General features: G+C 48.0%; 1 protein-coding gene across 2 annotated transcripts; it reads left to right on the top strand.

The window, feature by feature from the left end:
• The first annotated feature begins 5,277 nt into the window (after positions 1–5,277).
• TENT5D (terminal nucleotidyltransferase 5D) lies at positions 5,278–21,240 on the top strand. 2 transcript variants are annotated; one of them, XM_077308637.1, is made up of 3 exons: positions 5,278–5,659; positions 16,562–16,692; positions 19,966–21,240. In XM_077308637.1, the coding sequence occupies exon 3, from the start codon at positions 19,982–19,984 to the stop codon at positions 21,158–21,160; it is 1,179 nt and encodes a 392-aa protein (XP_077164752.1). In that variant the 5' UTR covers positions 5,278–5,659; positions 16,562–16,692; positions 19,966–19,981; the 3' UTR covers positions 21,161–21,240. The 2 variants fall into 2 exon arrangements, with proteins under 2 accessions (XP_077164752.1, XP_077164753.1); XM_077308638.1 differs by lacking the exon at positions 5,278–5,659 and adding an exon at positions 15,375–15,493.
• Positions 21,241–21,587: the final 347 nt, after the last annotated feature.

Raw genomic sequence — 21,587 nt, 5'->3', positions numbered from 1 at the left:
CCAGAGTGCTCTGGACCTGTTTGTACTGTTTATTGTATCATTGTTTACACTGTTTATTATTACAACTACCTGTTATTAATATTGTATGGTTATTGATGTGTTATTGATTGTTTTATGTATCGTTCATAAGTTCCATGTAAACCGCCCTGAGCCCCTGGGGAGGGCGGTATATAAATCAGATAGATAGATAGATAGATAGATAGATAGATAGATAGATAGATAGATAGATAAAAAATTTTACAGTGTCATACCTGGTAGCTATTGCTCAGGTAGGCAAGGAAAAAGGCTGGCTCCTACAGGACACTCATTGGACACTGGAAGTGCTCATCTGGACCAGGGACTGCATTAGAAGCATGATGATGATGATGATGATGATGATGATGATGATGATGATGATGTCATCTGTTCAGTCGTGTCCAACCTTCGGTGATTCTAAAGGAAAGTCTTAGCAATGCACCCCTGTCTCTGACTGCTTCTTTTAGTTGGTTCATGGTCATCCCTGTATCGGCTTTGATCGTGTCACGCCAGCGGACCCTTTGACGACCACGTTTCCTTTTGCCGCTCACCATGCCGAGCATTAATGATTTTTCTAGCGAGTTTGATTGCATGATGTGTCCAAAGTAAGTGAGCTTTAGCCGTAATATCTTGCCTTCTAATGACATAGTTGGTTTGCTCCTCTCTAAAACTATCTTTTTGGTAACTTTGACTGCCCATGATATTTGCAGCATTCATCTCCAACACCATAATGCTTTGAAGCATAAGAGGCCTCAAGGAATCTTATCTGGCCTTCTGGTCCATAGAATCGATTAAGGTACTTAGTGTCCCATATAGTTAACATATTCAATCACTTTATGTAAAGGAGCCAACTGTATATTGAACATTTCTCTTCCTGTATTTCATGTATACTGCTTTATTTATTTACTAGATTAAAAGCCCATTTTATTTTTGAATAAAATCGGCGCTAGATGCCTTTCCCACTCCCCACCCCCGACTGCAGAAGGCTTCTGCGGGTCCGGGGACGGCGCAGGGCAGCTATGTGAGCTGTCCAGCTGTGTCCCCGGGGATGCAGAAGCCTTTGCCTTCCTGCTCCTTTTCCCACGGGGGAGGAGACGTTGCCAGGAGGACTCACCGCCTCAGAGGTCTTCTCCGTCTGTGTGGCGAGTCCCCTGGTGGCTGAGGCGAGGGTGGGCCAAGCAGCCCAGCCAATAATCCCCATTGGCCTCTTAGCCCCTGAGTGCCACTCGGAGGGGCGAATCAGGAGCCACTTTGCGGCTCCTGATTCGCTCCTCCGAGTTTTTATCCTGGCCAGGGCCCACCCTAACTCCTCCCCAGGAGCTCTTACCCTTTTATTTAATCCACTCCACAGGAGCGGTTAAAGATGCCTGACCACTGATAAAGGCAGGAATGCCGAAATGCATCTGGACAGCAGTGGCATTAGCATGAATGTATATTTGGATTTTAATGAGGCTATGGTTCAAGCCTTGAGTTTTTAATTTTAATAAATATGAATATTTAATGTTACAACACATTTTACCCTACAGAAGCTTGAACATACTTTCCCTTTGACCCTTCTTGGGGGTGGGTTCTTGACCTGGGTCAGGATATTTTCTCCTTTTTCCTGTGAGCCATACTGCTCTACAGATCATCCAGCCACGAGGTTCATTGGAGGATCTTGGTCCAGTCACACAAACTGTCTCTTCCTCTCTCAGCCTGGCCTACTTCCAAGGGGTGTTATGAGGATACAAGGAAGAATGGAGAATTATGAGTGCTGAGTACCTTGCAAGACAGACCAGCTAAAAAAGTATGTGTGTATTTGGGGGGGGGGGTGGCAAAATAATAAATGTCACAGGGAGGAAAGAATTCCCTACGGGACTGTATAATATCAAGTCTTAAAGGAAGTCGTGTGCTTAAAGTTCAGTGTCTCTGGGAGTTGTATTGATCATGACTGTGCTGCCTCTGGCTGTGACCTCTGCGGATGCCTATTAACTCGTGTGTCATCTCTGTGACCGGCTTGGCCTGTTCCTGCATCATTTCCAGGCAATGACTTATTACCCTGGAAGTTCTTTCAAATGCTTTATGATCACAGAGGGAGAATTCCCTCTGCCAACTTAATAACTGCACAATTGTCAGGGGGGAGGGTTCTTATATGGGACCTTGTTTCCTGCTTGAGGGTCATGCCTCAGGTTCAGGAAAGCCCTTCCTTGAAACCCCACTTGAAGTGGCAACCCACAGGCTTGCCCACTTCCTGGCTCTCCTCCCAAAAGCCCTGTGAGCGTGACTGTCCCAGCATCATCCCAAGTGGGGATCTGCACCCTTAGTTCTCTCCCTCCGCTGGACTAGTCTGTGGACCTGGAATCTCACCCCCCTCCCTCCCTGCTACTTAGGGCTGTCATCAAACCGAAGCCTGGTTCATGCTAAGAGTTTTATCCAATTGCTTCAACCTGCATCTATTTGCATTCCAAATCAGGCAATATTTCTGAAGGGAACAGATGAATCACAAATTTCAGCCAGCACCATAGCCGAAGAGGCATTCCCTCCATGGTGTGAGAAAACAGAAGAGAATTTCTCTCCAAAGTGCCTGTCACCTAGAGCAGGGGTAGTCAAACTGCGGCCCTCCAGATGTCCATGGACTACAATTCCCAGGAGCCCCTGCCAGCGAATGCTGGCAGGGGCTCCTGGGAATTGTAGTCCATGGACATCTGGAGGGCCGCAGTTTGACTACCCCTGACCTAGAGCTTTCCTGGCATTATTTTTATGATTTTTTTGCAGCCATCGGGAGAATCTGACGAGGAGGAGGAGTCGCAAGTATCACATTACCGGCTGGGACAATGCTTTGGGGCTGAGCTATGTGGTAGCATTACGCAAGCCAAAAAAAAGGGGGGGGGGATTTCAGATCACATTAAGAAGGAGTTCTGGTGTTGCTGCTCATCTCCTGCCATTTTTTGCAAGGGCAGGAATCAGGAATCCCCTGCTGGAAAGCAACCAGCCAAGGCTTACATAACCAGGCTTATACAGGATATGCAAGAGAAGGCTGCTCAACTTCACAGTGGAGGTTTGTGCGTCCTAAGTGCCTTCCTAAGGACTGTCCTAGTGCCTTCCTAAGGAGGGTGCCTTCCTAAGGACTGTCCTAGAAGTGTGGTGGGGATGGGGGAAAAAGCTGTCAAATCTCAGCTGGCAAATGTTGACCACTGGGAGGGGTTTCCAAGGAAGAGTGAGAGAGAGAGAGAGAGAGAGAGAGAGAGATGTGGAATTAGAGCTGTGGTTCTCAAACTGAGGGTTGGGACCTCTTTGGGGATCGAACGACCCTTTCACAGGGGTTACAGCAGGGCAAGCAGCTTGGCCGGGGGGTGCCATCCACACAACAGCCTTGCAAGGTAGATCTAGATAGAGCGTTCGTTTGTCTGGAGCAGTGGAAAAGAGCAAGATCGGCATGGTGGAACAAGAGGCAGAACTGAACTGAGACCCCCCCCCCAAAAAAAAAACAGTTTATACACAATTCTGAACAATGGATCTTCACACCATGGGTCAGTTTTGGTTTAATTTCTGTGAAAGAACACTTGCATAATTTTATGGCTGGGGGTCACCACAACAGGAGGAACAGTATTAAAGGGTCACGGCATTAGGAAGGTTGAGAGCCTCTGAATTAGAGGAAGGCCTGGGGACCCGGTGGTTGAATTACAGCCACCTTGACTAGAGTGCAAAGAAACCCTTTGACACCTTTCTGGCTTGAGATCACAGGCACTGCTCACAGCTGACTAGCCTCAATTATGATCCGGTTTACAGGGTTGTTCCCTTGGAGGAAATGATATTTTAGAGTACGGACTGTTTGGAATTGCACCCCATCAAGGTCCTTGATCTCCTGAGGCTCCATCCTGAAATCTCCGGGAGTTTTCCAGAGTAGATAATATTTAGCTTCTAAAGGTCCCCCACCCCCCGCTGCTGCCGCTGATATCAGCTTGAATGCTGTGAGAAGATGGAGGTGGTTAGGTTTGCTTTTCTGCTGAAAGGAAAACAAACAGAGTGAGGCAAAGGGATGCCAGTCTCCAGGTGGGACCTGGGAATCCCCTGAAATGACAGCTCATCTGCAGAATACAGGGATCATTGTGCCCATCAAGGTTCCTGTCCTCCCCAGGCTCCATCCTGAAATCTCAAGGAATTTCCTCATGTAGATCATACCCAGCATCTAAAACTCTCCCCCAGAACACCTGAAAAACAATGGGAACTGGAAAGTGTATGGGGGAGGGCCAAAATGCAGCAGAGGGTTAAATGGGATGTAGCGATTTGAACTAAGTGGCCAATAAAACATAACATAAATCAAACAGCAAGCAGAAGTCAGGAATCTTCAAGTATTTATAAGGCTGCCATATAGAGGATGGAGCAGAGTTGTTCTCTCTTGCCCCGCAGGGACGGACCAGAACCAATGGGATGAAATTAATTCAAAGGAAATTCCATCTCAACATCCGGAAGACGTTCCTGACAGTTAGAGCGGTTCCTCAGTGGAACAGGCTTCCTCGGGAGATGGTGGGTTCTCCATCTTTGGAAATCTTTAAACAGAGGCTGGATAGCCATCTGACGGAGAGGCTGGTTCTGTGAAGGTTCAAGGGGATGGCAGGTGACAGTGGATCTGAATCTGAATCAGTGAATGAGCGATAGGGTGGTGAATGTCCTGCATAGTGCAGGGGGTTGGACTAGATGACCCAGGAGGTCCCTTCCAACTCGATGAGTCTATGATTCTAGGGTTGCTGAGGGATGGTGCTCCATGGCTGTCCCCACCAGAGGCCTTGGACAGAGCACAGCCACTTCCACCACCTGCAGCCCACCTGCCATGGGAAGATGGTGGGAAGAGAGAAAGCTTCTGTTGGGATGGTGGCTGTGAGCGATGGGTGGATCCCAACTTCCAGACAGGGAGAGGCAGCTGGCCTCTCTGGAAACAGCAGCCTGGCCTCCCTGAAGAAGCCTGAAGAAGCCCCCAAGATGGGGGCCTGCGATGATCCTCTCCCTCCCTCCCTCCCTCCCGCCCCGTTCCCAAAGGAGTTCTGTTACGGGCCCAAGTCTTTATTTTGGCACCGGGGGGACCCGCAGGAAGCCCCCACGCGACAGCTGTCCCGCCGCGGCTCGCCTGCGGGGCCATAGAAGGAGGCAGCGGGCGCAAGAGGCGGGCGGAGGGGGGGGGGCGTCGGGGCTTCCCCCTCCCTCCCTCCCTCCCCTCCTGCCGCCTCCCACTGGTGGCCCCCCCGCCCTCAAAGTGTGTGACGCGGCGTTGCCATGGCCACTCCCTGACGCTACAAGGGCGGCCGAGGCGGGGGAGGCGCGCCGCGCATTTCAGCACCACCCGTCGGCGGACAGCAGCCCCGGCGCCCGGCCGCCCTCCGCTGGGGCGCGCTCGCTCTCGCCGTCCCTCCCTTCGGGCTTCCCCCGTCCGGGTTGCCGCTGCCGTCGCCGCCGCTGCGGGGGACTGGCGGGTCTCGGGGGTCGCGGCCGACTCTCTCGCTCTCTCTCTCTGTCTCCCTCCCCCCGGGCGCCCTCGGGCTGAGCCATCCCCGGAGGGGCGCGGAGGGAGGACCGGAGCGGCGAGGGGCGCGTCTCCCCAGTCCCCTGGCCAGGGGGTCGCCAAGGGGGAGAGGGGACCCGCAGCTGTCGCTTCCAGGGGGACATCCCGGTGAGTACGCGGCTCTCGACGGGGACGGAGGGAGGGAGGGAGGGAGGAACAGACCAAGGGGGGGGGCTGATTGCTGGGCAAACTGTGGCCCTCCAGATGTTCATGGACTACGATTCCCATTCGCTTTGTAGTCCATGGACATCTGGAGGGCCACAGTTTGCTCACCTCTGGCTTAGAGGGTCTTTCTGGGGGTCGCCCCAAAGGGTCGTCCTGTTTGCCCAAAGGGGACAGTCAGGAGCTCTCAGGAAATCTGGCGGGGGCTCATGGGAATTGTAGTCCATGGACATCTGGAGGGCCACAGTTTGCCCACTTCTGGCTTAGAGGGTCTTTCTGGGCGTCGCCCCAAAGGGTCGTCCTGTTTGCCCAAAGTGGACAGTCAGATGCACTCAGGAAACCACCAAACTGAGCAGGTAGGCGATAGCTTCCTCCCCACCCCCAAACGCAGACTGCTGTTTGCCTGCCCTCCCCAAGCAACCTGTGTTTAAGAGGTACACTGCCTCTGAACATGGAGGTTCTATCGAGACCTCAAAGTTAATATTGCACTGACCGCACCGTTCTCCATAGCTGCCTCCCTCTGAAAGCCACGAATGGATTCCACGAATGGATGGTGTGTGGTGTGACAGGCGCTTCCTTTCATCTGCCCTAGATCTGCTGCCCACCCATTTCCTTGGGTGACGCTAAGAATTAAGGGGGAGGGAGGGGGGATTATGTTAGGTGTGGAGAACGGTAGAGAAACCCCTACTTTCATCAACCCAAGGGAATTTGGAGTTTGGATGGGGATCCCCCAAGGATCTAGGCTGGGCTCAAATCCCATTAAAATGGGGCCATTTAAGGATGCTGTGTGTCCTACAGATTTCCCCCAGTAAAAACTATAAGGGGAAAAAATGCTGGAATGCCTGTTGTTTTGTCACTGTCCCCAGAATTTAGAAATCAGGGATCTATTCCCTCTGAACAAGGAAGTTTCATTCTTAGCTGTTGTGCTTCCGATACAGTGCAAAGGAGGAGGAAGGGAGACATGAAAACGTGGCAAATGCCCCCCCTGAAGGTCCTATATGAGCTCTGGGGCTGTGTTCTTCGTGTGGCGATTCCTAGGATGCTGTGTTTACTTTCTTGGCTCCAAGAACCAGGGCTGCTGTGTTTTTTTTGGACGTGTGCGTGTGTATTCACACTGCCTGTGGATGATGTATACGCTCTGCCTTTTGAACAAAAACATCTTGGAAACATAGAAGGTCTTTCTGTGCCACAAGACAGGACTGTATCCGTTTTGCCCTGATTGCCGTGGCGGATGAGCCTGTTGAATGTAAGATCCACAAGGGCTTCTGAAGTTTCCATAGTGGTCTCTAGACTGTCAGCTTCCTAGAGATATCTGTCCAGCTGCTGGATTGCCTACAGCCTCTTGGAGTAAAAGGATCTGTAGAAGGCTTCTGTAGAAGAAAGAGCCTCTTGTGGCGCAGAGTGGTAAGGCAGCAGATATGCAGTCTGAAAGCTCTGCCCATGAGGCTGGGAGTTCAATCCCAGCAGCCGGCTCAAGGTTGACTCAGCCTTCCATCCTTCCGAGGTCGGTAAAATGAATACCCAGCTTGCTGGGGGGTAAACGGTAATGACTGGGGAAGGCACTGGCAAACCACCCCATATTGAGTCTGCCATGAAAACGCTAGAGGGCGTCACCCCAAGGGTCAGACATGACTCGGTGCTTGCATAGGGGATACCTTTACCTTTACCTTTAGAAGGCTTGAGTTCAACACAGACCTCAGGCCAATGGGCATTCCGTAGCAAGGATGCTGGGCGATAAAGGTTTGATCTCCATGTTGCCTCAACTTGTTTTGCCCACAAGTAACCCAGGTGCTTATGTATGAGCGCCTGCAAGGGCCTGTGAAGTTTCTGATCCGGGTTTCCCAATGCTGCTAGACATCGGGGATTTCACTGAGCCTGGGGAAGGCCGGGATGACTTTGCCATGCAGTATTGGCCTTCCTGGTGTGTTTTGACTCCTCCCCCTGTTGAGGCATCAGATGAGCACTGTAGCCCCCCACATCCCCAGTGAGACCACTGGTCTGTCTCATGAAGTCGTCCAGCGGCCACTCTGCAAGGTCTCAGGCTGAACACAGTCTTCCCTGGGCCATCTGTCCTAGGCCTCTTAAAGCAAAGAATCCCCTGGGCAGGGCCAGTGTTTGCTAGCAGGGGCTCATGGGAATTGTAGTCCATGAACATCGGGAGGACCACAGGTTGACTACCCCTGCCCTAGGGAACCTTGCACATCAAAATGAATGTGCTACTGTCAAGTTGTGGATGTTTGGGGGCAGAAAAAGGAGAGCTCAAACACTTCCAGAGGTGGTCACAGCCCTGGTCATTCAAAAATGGTTGCCCGCTACCAGGAAAGGTAACGGGCAGCCCTAAGCTTAATGCCGTCTAAAATGCCAGGTGATGCTATTTACTTCTGTGCCATGAAAAGATTCAGCCTTAAGCCTTTGTTAAAGGAGCAGCAGGGGAAGGGTTGGCCCTGGTCAGTTCCTGGGTGGGAGAGTCCCAAGGCAGTCCAGGGCTGCTGCACAGAGGCAGCCATGGCAAATCTCCCTTGTCCATCTCTTGTCCTGAAGACCCAATGAGTGTTGCCTAGAAGGCATTTTCCATCGCCACGACGGAGTAGGAGATATTCTTCCCTTCCTGGTCGTTAACAGCATCCCTGCTTTAGATCCAGTTGGATATTTCCAAGTTCCGCATCTCTAGAGATGCTTTTCCGACTCTATCAGGATTCTTGTACGTTCCCTGGAAAGATCTCTGCTTTTCCTGTCTTCCAGGTGCGAATATGTTTGTGAATGTGTGTGCAAGCACAGGGGGAACAGGAGACAGAGGGATCCTGGCTCCCAGGTTAAATGCATCGTTGGTTGGAAGGGGCAGATCACAGGGATCTTGATGTAACAGTGGCTTCCATCCATCCAACACCCAGCTACACAATTAGACCTTTCTAAGGCCAGTGACATCAGTGGCTTAGAAAGGTGGCAACTGTTCTTGGGGCTGCACTGTAAAGTAGACTGTTTCTACAATGGAGAAGCATTCAGCAGAGTTGTAGGCTGGAAGGGGTGTGGGCCATCCATTCCACTCTCCTGCTCAGTTCTGGTCTGTGGGGTTTCTCTCCTGGGCCGTTCGCTCCCACACCCTCCTCTTTGCTTCTGTCATCAGCTTAATGGTTAGGGTGTGCAGTTCCCTTTGTCTGGCCTCTTTCAAGAGTGGCATGCCGGTTGTTCCTGAGGGAAGTGAGAAATTCATAAATGACTCATTGGCCAAAATGAATCTCCCCTCCCCCTTCTACACTGGAGATGTGCCAGATTCGTTTGTCTATTGTCTTAAACACTGCAAAACAGGAGGGAGGGGGGAATTAAACTGGGAGAGAACACAGGCAATCTCCTTCTGGAATTATTCCACTTTATGGTTAATATTCTTTTCTCTTTTTGCTTTTTGTATTCCTGTTGTGACCAGGATGAGAAACCCTTCCGGGAAATTGCGTTCTTTTTAAAAAGAGCAGTCACTCAGAGAAATTCTGTTGTGCTCCTGATGGCTATCTGTTATTTTCAATCCCAGGAGCGGTCACAGTACAGCTGTAAACAAACAGATTTCATTCAACCACATTTGCAAACTTGCTCAGGAGTGATTCTGAATTTTGGTTCAAAACTGGTGACTGGTTTTTAATACCAGGGTATGGCTTTAGCAAGCCAGTATGGAGTAGTGGTTGGGGCAGAGCTTGGAGGGCCAGGCTTCAAATCCTGACTCTGCCACAAACTCATTGGTGGATTCTTTTGCCTGTCCTACCTTTCAGGGTTGTTGTAACAGTAAAACAGAAGAGCAGAGAACCATGTATGTCTCTCTAAGCTCCTTGAAAGAAGGTTATGGCAGGGTGGGATATGGGAGAGTGAGGCTCAGGTTTTACCTCTGCCAATGGAGCATCTTGGGTTCCATTGGGCCAGTCACTTTTTCTCAGCCTAGCCTACCTTACAGGGTTGTTCTGAAGATAAAATGGATGAGAGAGGGATGTTGTCAGCTGCCTTGAGTTCCCATTGGAAGGAAAAGCAGCATAATAGTTAGCAAAAAAAAAAAAAAAAGCAGACTAGGCACTTCAGACCTTCCCTATCTTGGATGGGGTTCTCCTTCCCTTGATAAGCCAGGTTCTCTTCCACTTGGGATTTTGAAAACTATGCCCCCTCTCACCCCATTTAAATCCAAATGACTTTATTTTGCACTAATTGAAGATTCCAAACAGTCTTCAAGGACAGGCCCCATATTTACAGTTCTAGATGTTTACCGGGGCATTTATGCCAATAGGTATGTTTTTTCCTAGAAATGGCTATGATTGGTGGACCATCTTAAACTGGTAACAGCCCCTGTTGGCTCCCTCCAGTGGTGGATCCAGGAATACCTCCGAATTGCAAACTTAATATTTTATTAGGAGCGCAACTCTGTCTAAAGCAGGCTGTACACCTATTCCTGTGTTAATTTTTATCCCAGTCCACATCTATCCCAGTTTTGATTTTTCAGGATTAAGATGGTGAGTTTGCCAGGGGGCTATCATATTGTATAGTAGAGCTGCATACCTACATGTTAGGTTCCTGCCCGGTGGAGCTTACAAACTCAAATGTTATTCAAGGCCAGCAATACGGAAAGAGGAAGGGACCGATCTGAGAAGAAACAGGGAAAGAATGACTGGTGAATTTCTGCATATAGCTTAGCTCTCCAAAGTGCTTTATTATTATTTCATTACTTTGCTGTTATTTTTAAGTGCTTTCCTGTTATTATTGCCACTAACTGTTTCTCTTCCTCCGCGTAATAATGAATCAGAAAAAGGATGAATAGGAACTTTGTATCCAAAAACAACAGATAGATAATTGCACAAACCTTTAATAATTATGAATCACAAGCCATTATGGGCCTCAAGTTGGTGAAGTACAAACTTCTGGATTCATTTTATTCATGAAGCGGAGATGTATATTACAAATTTCTGCTCTTTTGTTTGTGTGTGCCTATATCCCAACATTTTATGAAGGATTGCTAGCGGTCTGTTGTTTCTAAGCACCAGATACATGACTATCCCTGATCTTTCCCACATATTCTTTGGTTGTGGAGGCAAGAAAAAGACAGAGCAGAGACAGGTGATCAAGATACCAACTCCTTTTAAAGAATGGGGGAAATTCAATTCAACCCGCTGACTCTAAGCTGATGCCTCCAGATTCAGAGAAATGCGATAAAACTAACAGTGAGGCTGATACAGTTGATTCTAGGAACAGCCATGGAACTTATGGCTTGTGAAACCGAGATTTTGTTCCCAACCCCTGGGCATCTCAAAGAGAAAGTACCTGCCTTTTCTAAAGATAATTTTCACACTCCAATTGCCAGGCTTCATGAAGAACACCGCTTGCTGTTTCCTGAATGTGTCAACCAGCAGCCTAATTGAATCTCTCCTACAAGTTACACGTACATAGGGTTGCCAACAGGCCTGGAGACAAAATACCCTGTCCCTTTAACAGAGATTTACTTGGCTGTTATTTATCAAGTGATAACTATTTTCCTCTGTGTCCTGGTGAACTTTGCCTATTTATAGAGGCAGGACAGTTTTTCTCTAGGCCTTCTGCCAACCTTAAATGTATGCTGGTCTATGTACTTGATGAAGAAGAAGAAGAAGAAGAAGAAGAAGAAGAAGAAGAAGAAGAAGAAGAGTTGGTTCTTATATGCCATTGTTCTCTACCCAGTCTCAAAGCGGCTTACAGCCACCTTCCCTTCCTCTCCCCACAACATACACACTGTTAGGGAAGGGAGGCTGAGAGAGCCCTGATATTACTGAACAAGAAGAAGAGCTGGTTCTTATATGCCGCTTTTCTCTACCCGGAGGAGGCTTAAAGCAGCTTACAGTGGCCTTCCTTTCCTCTCCCCACAACAGACACCCTGTGAGATGGGTGAGGCTGAGAGAGCCCTGATATCACTGCTCGGTCAGAACAGTTTTATCAGTGCCGTGGCAAACCCAAGGTCACCCAGTTGGTTGCATGTGGGGGAGTGCAGAATCGAACCCAGCGTGCCAGATTAGAAATCCGCACTCCTAGCCACTACACCAAACTAGCTCTTTTGGTGGCATAGTGGAACTATGGCTAACCTGCTTAATTTTGCTGCTTCAGAACTTTGGTCCAGTCCTGTAACAATAAACAGGTCTCACACTAATCTTTCTGCAATACTACAGTGTTTCCAGTTAGCTGTAGATTACATTCTCCTTGAAGCCTCTGCACCTGCATCCTTGAATCTTAGTAGCTGTGCTTTGTTGGAATGTTTGAAGATTAGACATTCTTTTTCCAGCTGTTGCCAATGAGTGAAGTCATTTCCCCCCCCCCCAACCAAGCCCTTGATTCTTCATTTCCATTGTGGCCACCCTGATGTCCACCTTATTATTGGCCTTGATATTGATTAACATATGAATTGGATTGATTTTAAGCCCCCACATGGGACATTTCAGTACAGAATTCCATTTGGTGTCTCGCCTCGTCTTGCCCTTTCGTCGTATCCTTCTGTTTTGCTGGAACTCTGCTCTTTTTGAGTTTTGTGGGTCTGACCATTTGAAACTGCTTATCCTCTGTGGACTTTGTAACTCTACTTTGCAATCTTTGCTTGTGAGTATGAGTGCTTAGGCAGAAATATTAAATAACTTCCTTGTTTGTTTTCACTGCTAGTGTCAGACTTTTTTGTGTGTGCACATTTAATAAAATCAATTTTAAAATTCTTGTCTGTTTCTTGAATGTGCTATGACAGGAACCCTCCAGTGCAGGGGTAGTCAGACTGTGGCCCTCCAGATGTCCATGGACTCCAATTCCCAGGAGCCCCTGCCAGCGAATGCTGGCAGGGGGCTCCTAGGAATTGTAGTCCATGGACATCTGGAGGGCCATAGTTTGACTACCCCTGCTCCAGTGTCTTCTTGGTCACTTTGCTCTGAGTCACACGCAACAGGGCCTTCTATGTGGTGCCATCTCAGCTTTACAGTACAGCCAGAACTGACTGACTGGCACTCAGTCTGTTTAGCTTTCAGCATCGGTGTCTTTCCCCTTCCTCTTTCAACTTCAGTCGATTTCCTTTAACTTTGATAGCGCAGATTGTTCCTGCAAGGCCTTTAAAAAGGCTTTTACAAGTTTTGATGACTTTTGTTCCAGCTGCCTTTTTTTCCATTGATGATGAGAGCACATTTTAATTGTTGGTTTTTCACTGCATGTTAAGAAGCTGCCATCAGCTGCTCCTGGGAGCGCAGGGTGCAACTATTTTAATTTTCGAAAGCACCTTTTCCAAAACAGGGGAGCTAATAAGTTCGAGTGGAATACCATTTTCTCTCTGGGCGTTGTCTTTGGTGATCCACAGGTGGAACTGCTCCACTATTACGGGGTGGACAGCCTCCCACCTTAAACAATTTGTGGCTTGCTTGTATAGAGCTCAGAAGGCCTCTATCCAAGGCATTACCAAGCAGTAAGTTCTGAAGCTCACAAAGATCATTTCCAGACTCTAATCGTAACCTGGGCATGGCCAGTTCATTTGTGCCAGGTGCTATTCAGTGGCTTGGGACCAAGTGGCTTAGGACCAAGTGTCTTATTTGGCCAGTTCCTTCTCTTTGATGCCTTTTCATTGCATTGAAATGTTTGTCTTCTCAGACACTCTTTCATCGGCTTCTGGAGAAAACAGTCCAATGCTTTTGTGCACTTTGGGCACCGTCCCTGCGATGGATCACTTTGTGATAGTTCTGACATGTTTCTCTGTTATTGTCTCTGTCACAGCATCCAAGAGCACTTCAGTTGCTTGCAGGCTGAAGAAGGGCTGGCCAGCATTGTGCAGTCAAACAGCTCTCTGGAGACCTGATCTCTTAATGGAAATGAGCACTTGATAGTCCTAAGTTGGCATCTTTGTACTGTTACACTTAGCAGGATGGTCGAAAACTGCAGTCTATTTTTCTAAATGGGAAGTCTTGACTTCCTCTGAGCATAGCATTATTTCTCAGGTTTGCATTCTGTTTTTCTTTCACGGAGCTTGGGACGGTTTACATGGTTCTTCCCTATCATCTCCCTCTTAACATCAGCCTCATGAAGAAGAGCAGCCTAAGGTAGAAGGTCACCCAGCAAGGTCACCCAGCAAGCAGTGATGAAACGGCTCAAGCAGAGTAGTTTGAAGCTCAATCCTTCAAAGATGGAGGTCCTATGGCTAGGCAGGAAGGGACCATGTGAGGAAGTGCATCTGCCCAATCTAGACAGAGTGCAGCTCTCAGTGGCTCACTCCGCCAGGAACCTGGGTGTGATCCTGGATGCTTCCCTCTCAATGGAGGCTCAGGTCACAAGGGTAGCATGGCTTCGCCAAGCCAAACTACTAGCGCCCTACTTGACCCCAGAACACCTAGCCACAGTGACCTATGTGATGGTCACCTCTAGACTGGACTTCTGCAACTCGCTCTACACAGGCCTGCCCTTAACCTTGTTCCTACAATTGGTCCAGAATACAGCAGCCAGGATCCTCACAGCTATACCATGGAGGTCCCACATTTGGCACAGTGTCTAACAACTGTGCTGGCTATCGGTCAAATTATTGGATCAGACTTAAGGTTCTGGTATTCACCTTTAAGGTCATACATGATCTGGGCCCAGTGTATCTGAGGGACTGCCTCTCTGCCTAGGCCCTTCAAAGAGCGTTATGCTCCGCTACCTCCAACTGGCTGGTGATGCCTGGCCCCAAGGAAGCTCGCTTGACCTCAGCCAAGGCCAGAGCCTTCCCTGTCCTGGCCCCCACCTGGTGAAATGAGTTCCCAGAGGAGATCAGGGCCCTGACGGAACTAAAACAATTCTGCAGTAAGCTCCTCCACCAGGCATTTGGTTGAGACTGACTAGATCTAACATCTTCCTCTGGGTCCCCAGCACTCCCATGAAAATTAATGCCTTGAACTGATCAATCATGTTGCAGTTGTGTTGCAGTTATGAATTCATTGTTTCCACTGTTCATTATTGTTTTACTGTTATTTATGGTTAATGAATTTTTCTGTACTTCCTGGTCCTATGTTTTATCTGAGCCTCCAGGGAGGGCGGTGGATGGATGGATGAATGGATGGGTGGATGGGTGGATGGGTGGATGGGTGGATGGATGGATGGATGGATGGATAGATGGATGGATGGATGAGTGGGAGGGTGGGAGGGTGGATGGGTGGGTGGGTGGCAGAGGGCAAGGTTTGAACTAAGCCAGAGAAGGTTGAAGAGCAAAGATATATACTAATAAAACCTGCTCTTTGAAGTAGATATAATCGAGGCTGTTTAAATATCCTTTAATCAATGCATTAAATCTATAACATTCAGCAGAACATTCCTGTTGTAAGCCATAAAAAACCAAAGGTTTTGACTAATGCCTTCAATACTGGCCCTTTTACACCTTTAAAAAAAAATAAGTATACCTTTTTAATAGAAAAGGTATGGCAAAACACATAAAACATTTAAATATCAAGCATGCAGGCATTTTATAAGGTTTTCAAACCCCTTGGTGGAGGCAGGCTCCATCCCTGTCACTGATCAGCTGGCCAGGGTGTGTGTGTGTGTGTGTGTGTGTGTGTGTGTGTGTGTGTGTGTGTGGAGGTGGAGGGGCTTACCCTGAGAAATGAAAAGGCCCAGACCTCATTGCCGATGTCACACAGGAAGTGAGGTAATCACAGCAGCAACATATAGGTGACACTCTTGGTATTTGGGCAAAACCTCTCCAGTAGAAGCTGGTTTCATAACAGAGGATTTGGCCACATGCCAGAGCATCTCTGTGATCCAGGTGACAAGGCCTGGACCTTTCCCTGTCTCCAGGTAAGTCTTCCCAATCTCCCGACGGTTGCTAGGAGGGGCATGGCAACCCTATACCTTGACCTATGCCCATACATTCATAAATAAACAAATATGGAAGTGTTTCCTGTGCTACTATGAGGCCATTGATACATGCAACTGATGCTGCTGCCCTCCGTTGTTGAATGTAGTGTTGGCAGAGTTTAAATATGCAAAGCAGTGCAAAGCACTACGGTACTTAAGAGAGAAAAAATTTATTAAGAGAATACATTTTGTTTTGTTCATTCAGTCTGTTCTGGAGGCAAGCAGGGAGGAAGTGTGCTCAAAGGAACAGGAAGTCTCCCAACAACCAATCAGGATACTGGAAGAGAGTCTTTGAAAAACTTCAGAAAATGCCCAAGCTACTCAATGTTAGGATAAAGGTTTCTGCAGGGCTATTTGCAGAAGAAAATCCAAATTGTTTTTTATAAAATTGAGGGGTTAAAAGACCCCACATGATGTTAGAGGACAGCAGAACCCTGGGACTTACCTTGCAATCATTTGGTCATCTTTGGGGAAACCTGTGAGAGTTCACTGGATCAAAGGTGACAAGTGTTCTTGCATCAAAAGCAGGCATTGACTGAGAAGCCAAAATGGTCCTGGAGGAAGCCAGGCTGGGTTGTCTCCTTGCAAGAGCATCCTAAGTCGGGTCTCGCCCTCCTCAGCCCATTGACATGAATCACCTCCAAAGGGTATGATTTCACATAGGATGGCACAGCTTAGGGTGGCCACCTGAGGTCTTTTGCATCAGAAACATTAAGGGAGCAAGCCTGGGACTTGGCTAAATTGTGACCCTCTCAGCCTCAGCACACCCAAAAAAAAAAAGGGGGGGGTGGAGCCATAAAGCCGTTGGATCATTCCAAAACTGAGCGCTCCAATTCATCCTAAGCAAAGTTCTAGTTTGGAAATCTCAGGACTTGCCTTGCTTCTTAGACTTTAAAGAACATGGTCCTGACTGCAGGGCATCCGAAAGCTAATGCATGATTTATAGCAGGTGACTACCCTAGTATTCATGTCTGGGGAAAAAAAAAATTCCTTCCTGTTTCTTTTCAGCCCACAACATTTCCCCAGGTGGTTCGTGCTTTCATCGGTGACAAGATGACAATTCTCATTTCTGCCGAAGGATCCAGTGAGTCATCGTGTTAAAGCTCAAGAACTGCATGTTTGGCAAGGTTCCAGCCGAAGTAAGTATGTTTCTCTCCGTTCGTCTCTTTGAGGAAGTTCTATTTGTGGAATCCAGGAACCTGCGGTAAGAAACCCAAAGGAGATATTTTCAGGGCCCAGCTTTGGTTGGATAAGAGGGTGCAAGGCTTTGAGCCTGGTGGAAGACTCCAGGGAACTGACAGAAGGAGCTTTGGGGGGCAGCAGCTGTCTCTTTCTCTCCCTGGGCTCTTTCCCCAGCTCCCTCTTGAAGGCAGGGGGGACACCCCTCCTGAAAATGGGTGGGAGTTCATTGACTTAAAATATATTTTAAAATATTTGTTAAACATTTATTGAGTGATATGACCCATCCCCACCTCCCAAAATGGCCCATGATAGACTTGGAGGGGGTGGGGAGGTGTGGGAATGCTTCCAACCATATTTGGCACAATCCCTCCACTTCTGTGGTTTCTTTAAGCATGAAGAATGTTTCAGGGGCTTCTCATTGGTAAAAATAAGCTGAGAAAGGCTGATATAAAGTGATGTCGCATTTAGAGTGTCCGATTCGGATCTGGGAGTCCTGTGTTCAAATTCCGTCTCTTCCCTGGGCTGTTTCTGGAAAACTGTGGGCTCATCGTGTCGTCTCAGCCTAGCCTGTGCCACAGCGCTGTTGTGAGAAGAAAACAGAAGAGAGGGTTACAATATAAGCCACTTTGAGCTCTGACCATGGTCCTTCATGCCCAACCACTCAGTTGTCCTCTTGGCCCGATGATGAAGATGAAATTTCTTACCTGCCTCGCCCCAAAGGCTCGAGGCGGGTTACAGCAGATATAAAACCCTCAACAACACTTAAAACCAATATAAAATACATAATAAAGCATCAACCCCATAAAACAAGATGTTGCGGCCTAAAAACTCTTTCCGGACCCAGAATTTCCCAACTAATTCCAGAGGGGAAAGGGGCAAAGAGGGTGCCGTCGAGGAACACACCTGCGGTGACTGACAACGCTCCAAGACCTGTCCTGTGTACTGCTGATATGGAGCATAGCTGCACATCACTTTCAACTTGCCATCCGTTGTCTCTACATCTTCTAGCACAGGCTCCTGACTAAAGGTCTGTGGACCCCCACGGGTCTGTGGGAACTCTGGAAGGGGTCTATCGCCTCTTCCCTTCCACCTTAATGCACTCAGTCACCAGCAAGGGAGACGACTACTTCCATTACTTCCCCCCCCCCCCGACTTTCAAGCATGAGTGTGTTCTCTCATGGTTTGTGTGCCTGGGAGGGGGCAGAGCCTGCATGCCTACTCCTGCATTCAACCATGCCCTGCCTTTCCCCCTCACAGGACTTCTCAAACCTGCCATTTAACACAGATGGTGATGTCATTTCCTGTGACATGTTGGCAAGGCAGGGAGGCGTGGCCATCTGACATCATTTCCAGGGCTCCTCAAAATCTGAAAAATTATTTCAGGGGTTCCTCCGTGGTCAAAAATGGGAAGAAGTCTCATCTTAGAGCCTGGAGACCTAGCGATGGTTGCGTTGCCGCTCATTTGGCACAGAGCTATCGCCATGGCTGAGATTTCTCAGCCTGCTGTTTGGGCTTGCAACTTCGCAGATGGAGAGAAGCCTACGGCTGTCAGCTGCCATGTGTTTTGTGAGAGAGGCAGTCTGGAAAGCTTGCGGCAGCCGTCCATGTGTTATCTGGTGACAGCAGAGCAAACAAACAAACTCCAACAGTATGTTGACATTAATTTAATGGAACCAGGCTTGAAAGTCCATGATCAAAAGGGATCAGATCCTCTTCCTGCACCATTTCACTTTCCTCTGCCATGGGAGGACTATATGGTCCAGCACGGTGGTCACTCTTTCAACTACCTGTGCCCGTATTCCCAGTCTTTACATTCATGAGGTGCTCCGACCTAGATGGTCCAGGCTAGTCTGACCTTGACAGACCTACAAAGCTAAGCAGGGCTGATCCCTGTTAGACCTCTGATGGAAGACCACCAAGGAAGCCTAGGGATGCTATGCAAAGGTAGGCAAGGGTAAACCAACTCTGTTAGTCTCTTGCGTCAGCTTTGACTTCATAGCAGTTTCCACCAGCATCCAGAGACTGGGGAGGGGGAAGGGACATCAGCATGGCACAGTGTTCCCTGTCCCATCACCCAAAGTGGCCACTTTTTCCAAAGGAACTGATTCCTGTCATCTGCAGATCATTTTTAACTCCAGAAGATCTACAGACCCCGCTTAGAGGAAGCAGCTCAAGTTCAAGTTTATTTATACGCTCCCAGACCAAAATGCAAAGATTTTAAGCATGATATTAGTGATACTAATAACATTGATACCTGGAAGAATCAAATCAGTCTGTTGAGGAAAAGGTATAGCTCATTCCTTTTGATACTGGAATGCTGGCCTATCTTGCAGGAATGTTGTAAGCATTTCAAGTGCTCATTTATGTGGTATGCGCTGAACACTCAGAAGGCAACTGGTGATGACCCGTCAGCAGTAATACAAGCAAATGAAATGATTTTCAAGTTGGTGATGGCAGATAACAGTTTATTCCACTATAAACAATTCCTCAAACTTCCAAAACATCAAAACGAACCCCTAGGTCTTTTTTCACTTTGGGTCTCTTTGTCAGTGATACTCTCAATACAAAATATATATGTAAACATGCTAAGTGTAAATAAATAGTAATAGTAAATAAAGATAAAAATACCTTTAATCTTTAATAATAGGTCCTCTATAAATGAATTCCTATCATATATCAGAAGGGTATGACCCTTAAAAACGAATAATATCATATAATGTTAATCAAAGTTTTATACAATCAAATAATAAACATATATTAAGTTCATTAAATTGTACCTATTTAATCCTGTGGTAATATGTATGTGGTTCAATCTCCAAATGTTTCTATGGTACCCACTCAGAAGCAGCAGAATAAATATCAAGTGATGTTAAGTTAGAGTCAAAGTTGTCTTTTATTAATAGCCCAAAAGGTGGTGGTGGAACTTCTTGTCAGATCACAGCTAACTTCTGACAACCCCTTGAGGGTTTCAAGACAAGAGGTAGTTTGCCATCACTTGCCTCCACCAACCGAGTAAAGTGAAATTTCTTCCTAACTCCAAAGGTGTCAACAGTCAGCAGTATCTGGATCGTGAATCATAGAATCATAGAGTTGGAAGGGGCCATACAGGCCATCTAGTCCAACCCCCTGCTCAACGCAGGATCAGCCCAAAGCATTCTAAAGCAATCCAAGAGCATTTTAATCATTTTGAGAACTTTCTGACTTTTCCTTGTTGTGTTTCTCTCTTCTAGTTTACCACCTGATTTCATGATGACTGAGGATTTAGATCACAGATTCAGTTGTCTCACCTGGGAACAGATTCAAATATTGGATCAAGTGCTCACAGAGGCGATACCCATTCATGGAAGAGGGAATTTCCCAACACTGGAGGTCAAGCCCAAGGAGATCATTCATGCTGTCAAGGAGCAACTGAGCAAGAAGCAAATTGTCATCCGGGACATCCGCCTGAATGGCTCCACAGCAAGTCACATCCTTGCAAAGCAGAACGGTACCAGCTACAAAGACCTGGACATCATTTTTGGGGTGGAACTTCCAAGCGAGCAAGAGTTTCAGGTTGTTAAGGAGGCTGTCCTGAATTGCCTCTTGGACTTCTTGCCAAAATGTGTCAACAAGGAAAAGATCACGGCGCAGACCATGAAGGACGCCTATGTTCAGAAGATGGTCAAGGTGTCCACAGACCATGATCGCTGGAGCCTCATCTCCTTGTCCAACAACAGCGGCAAGAATGTCGAACTCAAGTTTGTGAACTCCCTCAGGCGGCAGTTTGAGTTCAGCGTTGATTCCTTCCAGATTATCCTGGACTCTGTGCTGAATTTTTATAGCGGGGCGGACAGCAAACTGTCAGAAGCGTCTCCTCTGTCCGTTGTTGCAGAGAGCATGTACGGAGACTTCAAGGAGGCCATGGACCACCTGAAATATAAACTGATCGCTACCCGGAACCCCGAAGAGATCCGTGGGGGAGGCCTTTTGAAATACAGCAACCTTCTGGTGCGGGATTTTAAACCGGCAGACGAGGCGGAGATTAAATCGTTGGAACGGTACATGTGTTCGAGGTTCTTCATTGATTTCCCCGACGTGGCCGAGCAAGAGAGGAAGATCGAGTCCTACCTGCGCAACCATTTCATCGGGGAGGAGAAAAGCAAGTACGACTACTTGATGACTCTGCGCGGGGTGGTGAATGAGAGCACGGTTTGCCTCATGGGGCACGAGCGAAGGCAGACTCTCAATATGATCACCATCCTGGCTCTCAAGGTGCTCGGAGAGCAGAACATCATCCCCAATGTGGCAAACGTCACATGCTACTATCAGCCTGCTCCGTACATCAGCGACCGGAATTTCAGCAATTATTACATTGCCCACGGACAGCCCCCAATTCTCTACGAGCCCTTCTCCTTTCACATACACATGCAGAGTGGGATGGTGTAGGGGACCATCAACTCGCCTTGCATCAGCACCCGCCTAGCCTCACCCTTTCAAAATAAAGCCCCCACCCCAGTTCGAGCAAATCTCCCTCCCCTGTTTGATTTCCAGGATGTTCCTTTCTGGTTGTTTGTTTGTTTGGTGTGTCTGCTGGTGTAAGTTTGCCAGTGGACTGATGATCAGCCAAGCTCTTGGAAACCTCTGTTCAGCTGCTCATGACATCTTCTGTTCTATATATTGTATTAGTGATGTGTCAATTGTCGAGGTTCCAGCATGGAGTCCTAAAACTATTAATTCACGTCATGACCTGTCTCTGTTGTAATAGTCCACTCATGGGCTAGTCCAGGGGTAGTCAAACTGCGGCCCTCCAGATGTCCATGGACTACAATTCCCAGGAGCCCCCTGCCAGCGTTCGCTGGCAGGGGGCTCCTGG

Source organism: Paroedura picta, chromosome 13 (assembly GCF_049243985.1).
Source record: "Paroedura picta isolate Pp20150507F chromosome 13, Ppicta_v3.0, whole genome shotgun sequence".
NCBI lineage: Eukaryota > Metazoa > Chordata > Lepidosauria > Squamata > Gekkonidae > Paroedura > Paroedura picta.
This window is presented reverse-complemented; position numbering and strand designations above follow the sequence as displayed.

What these genes read in the sequence shown, in the direction of transcription:
- TENT5D (XM_077308637.1), top strand. Translation starts at nt 19,982, where the DNA reads ATGATGACTGAGGATTTAGATCACAGATTCAGTTGTCTCACCTGGGAA.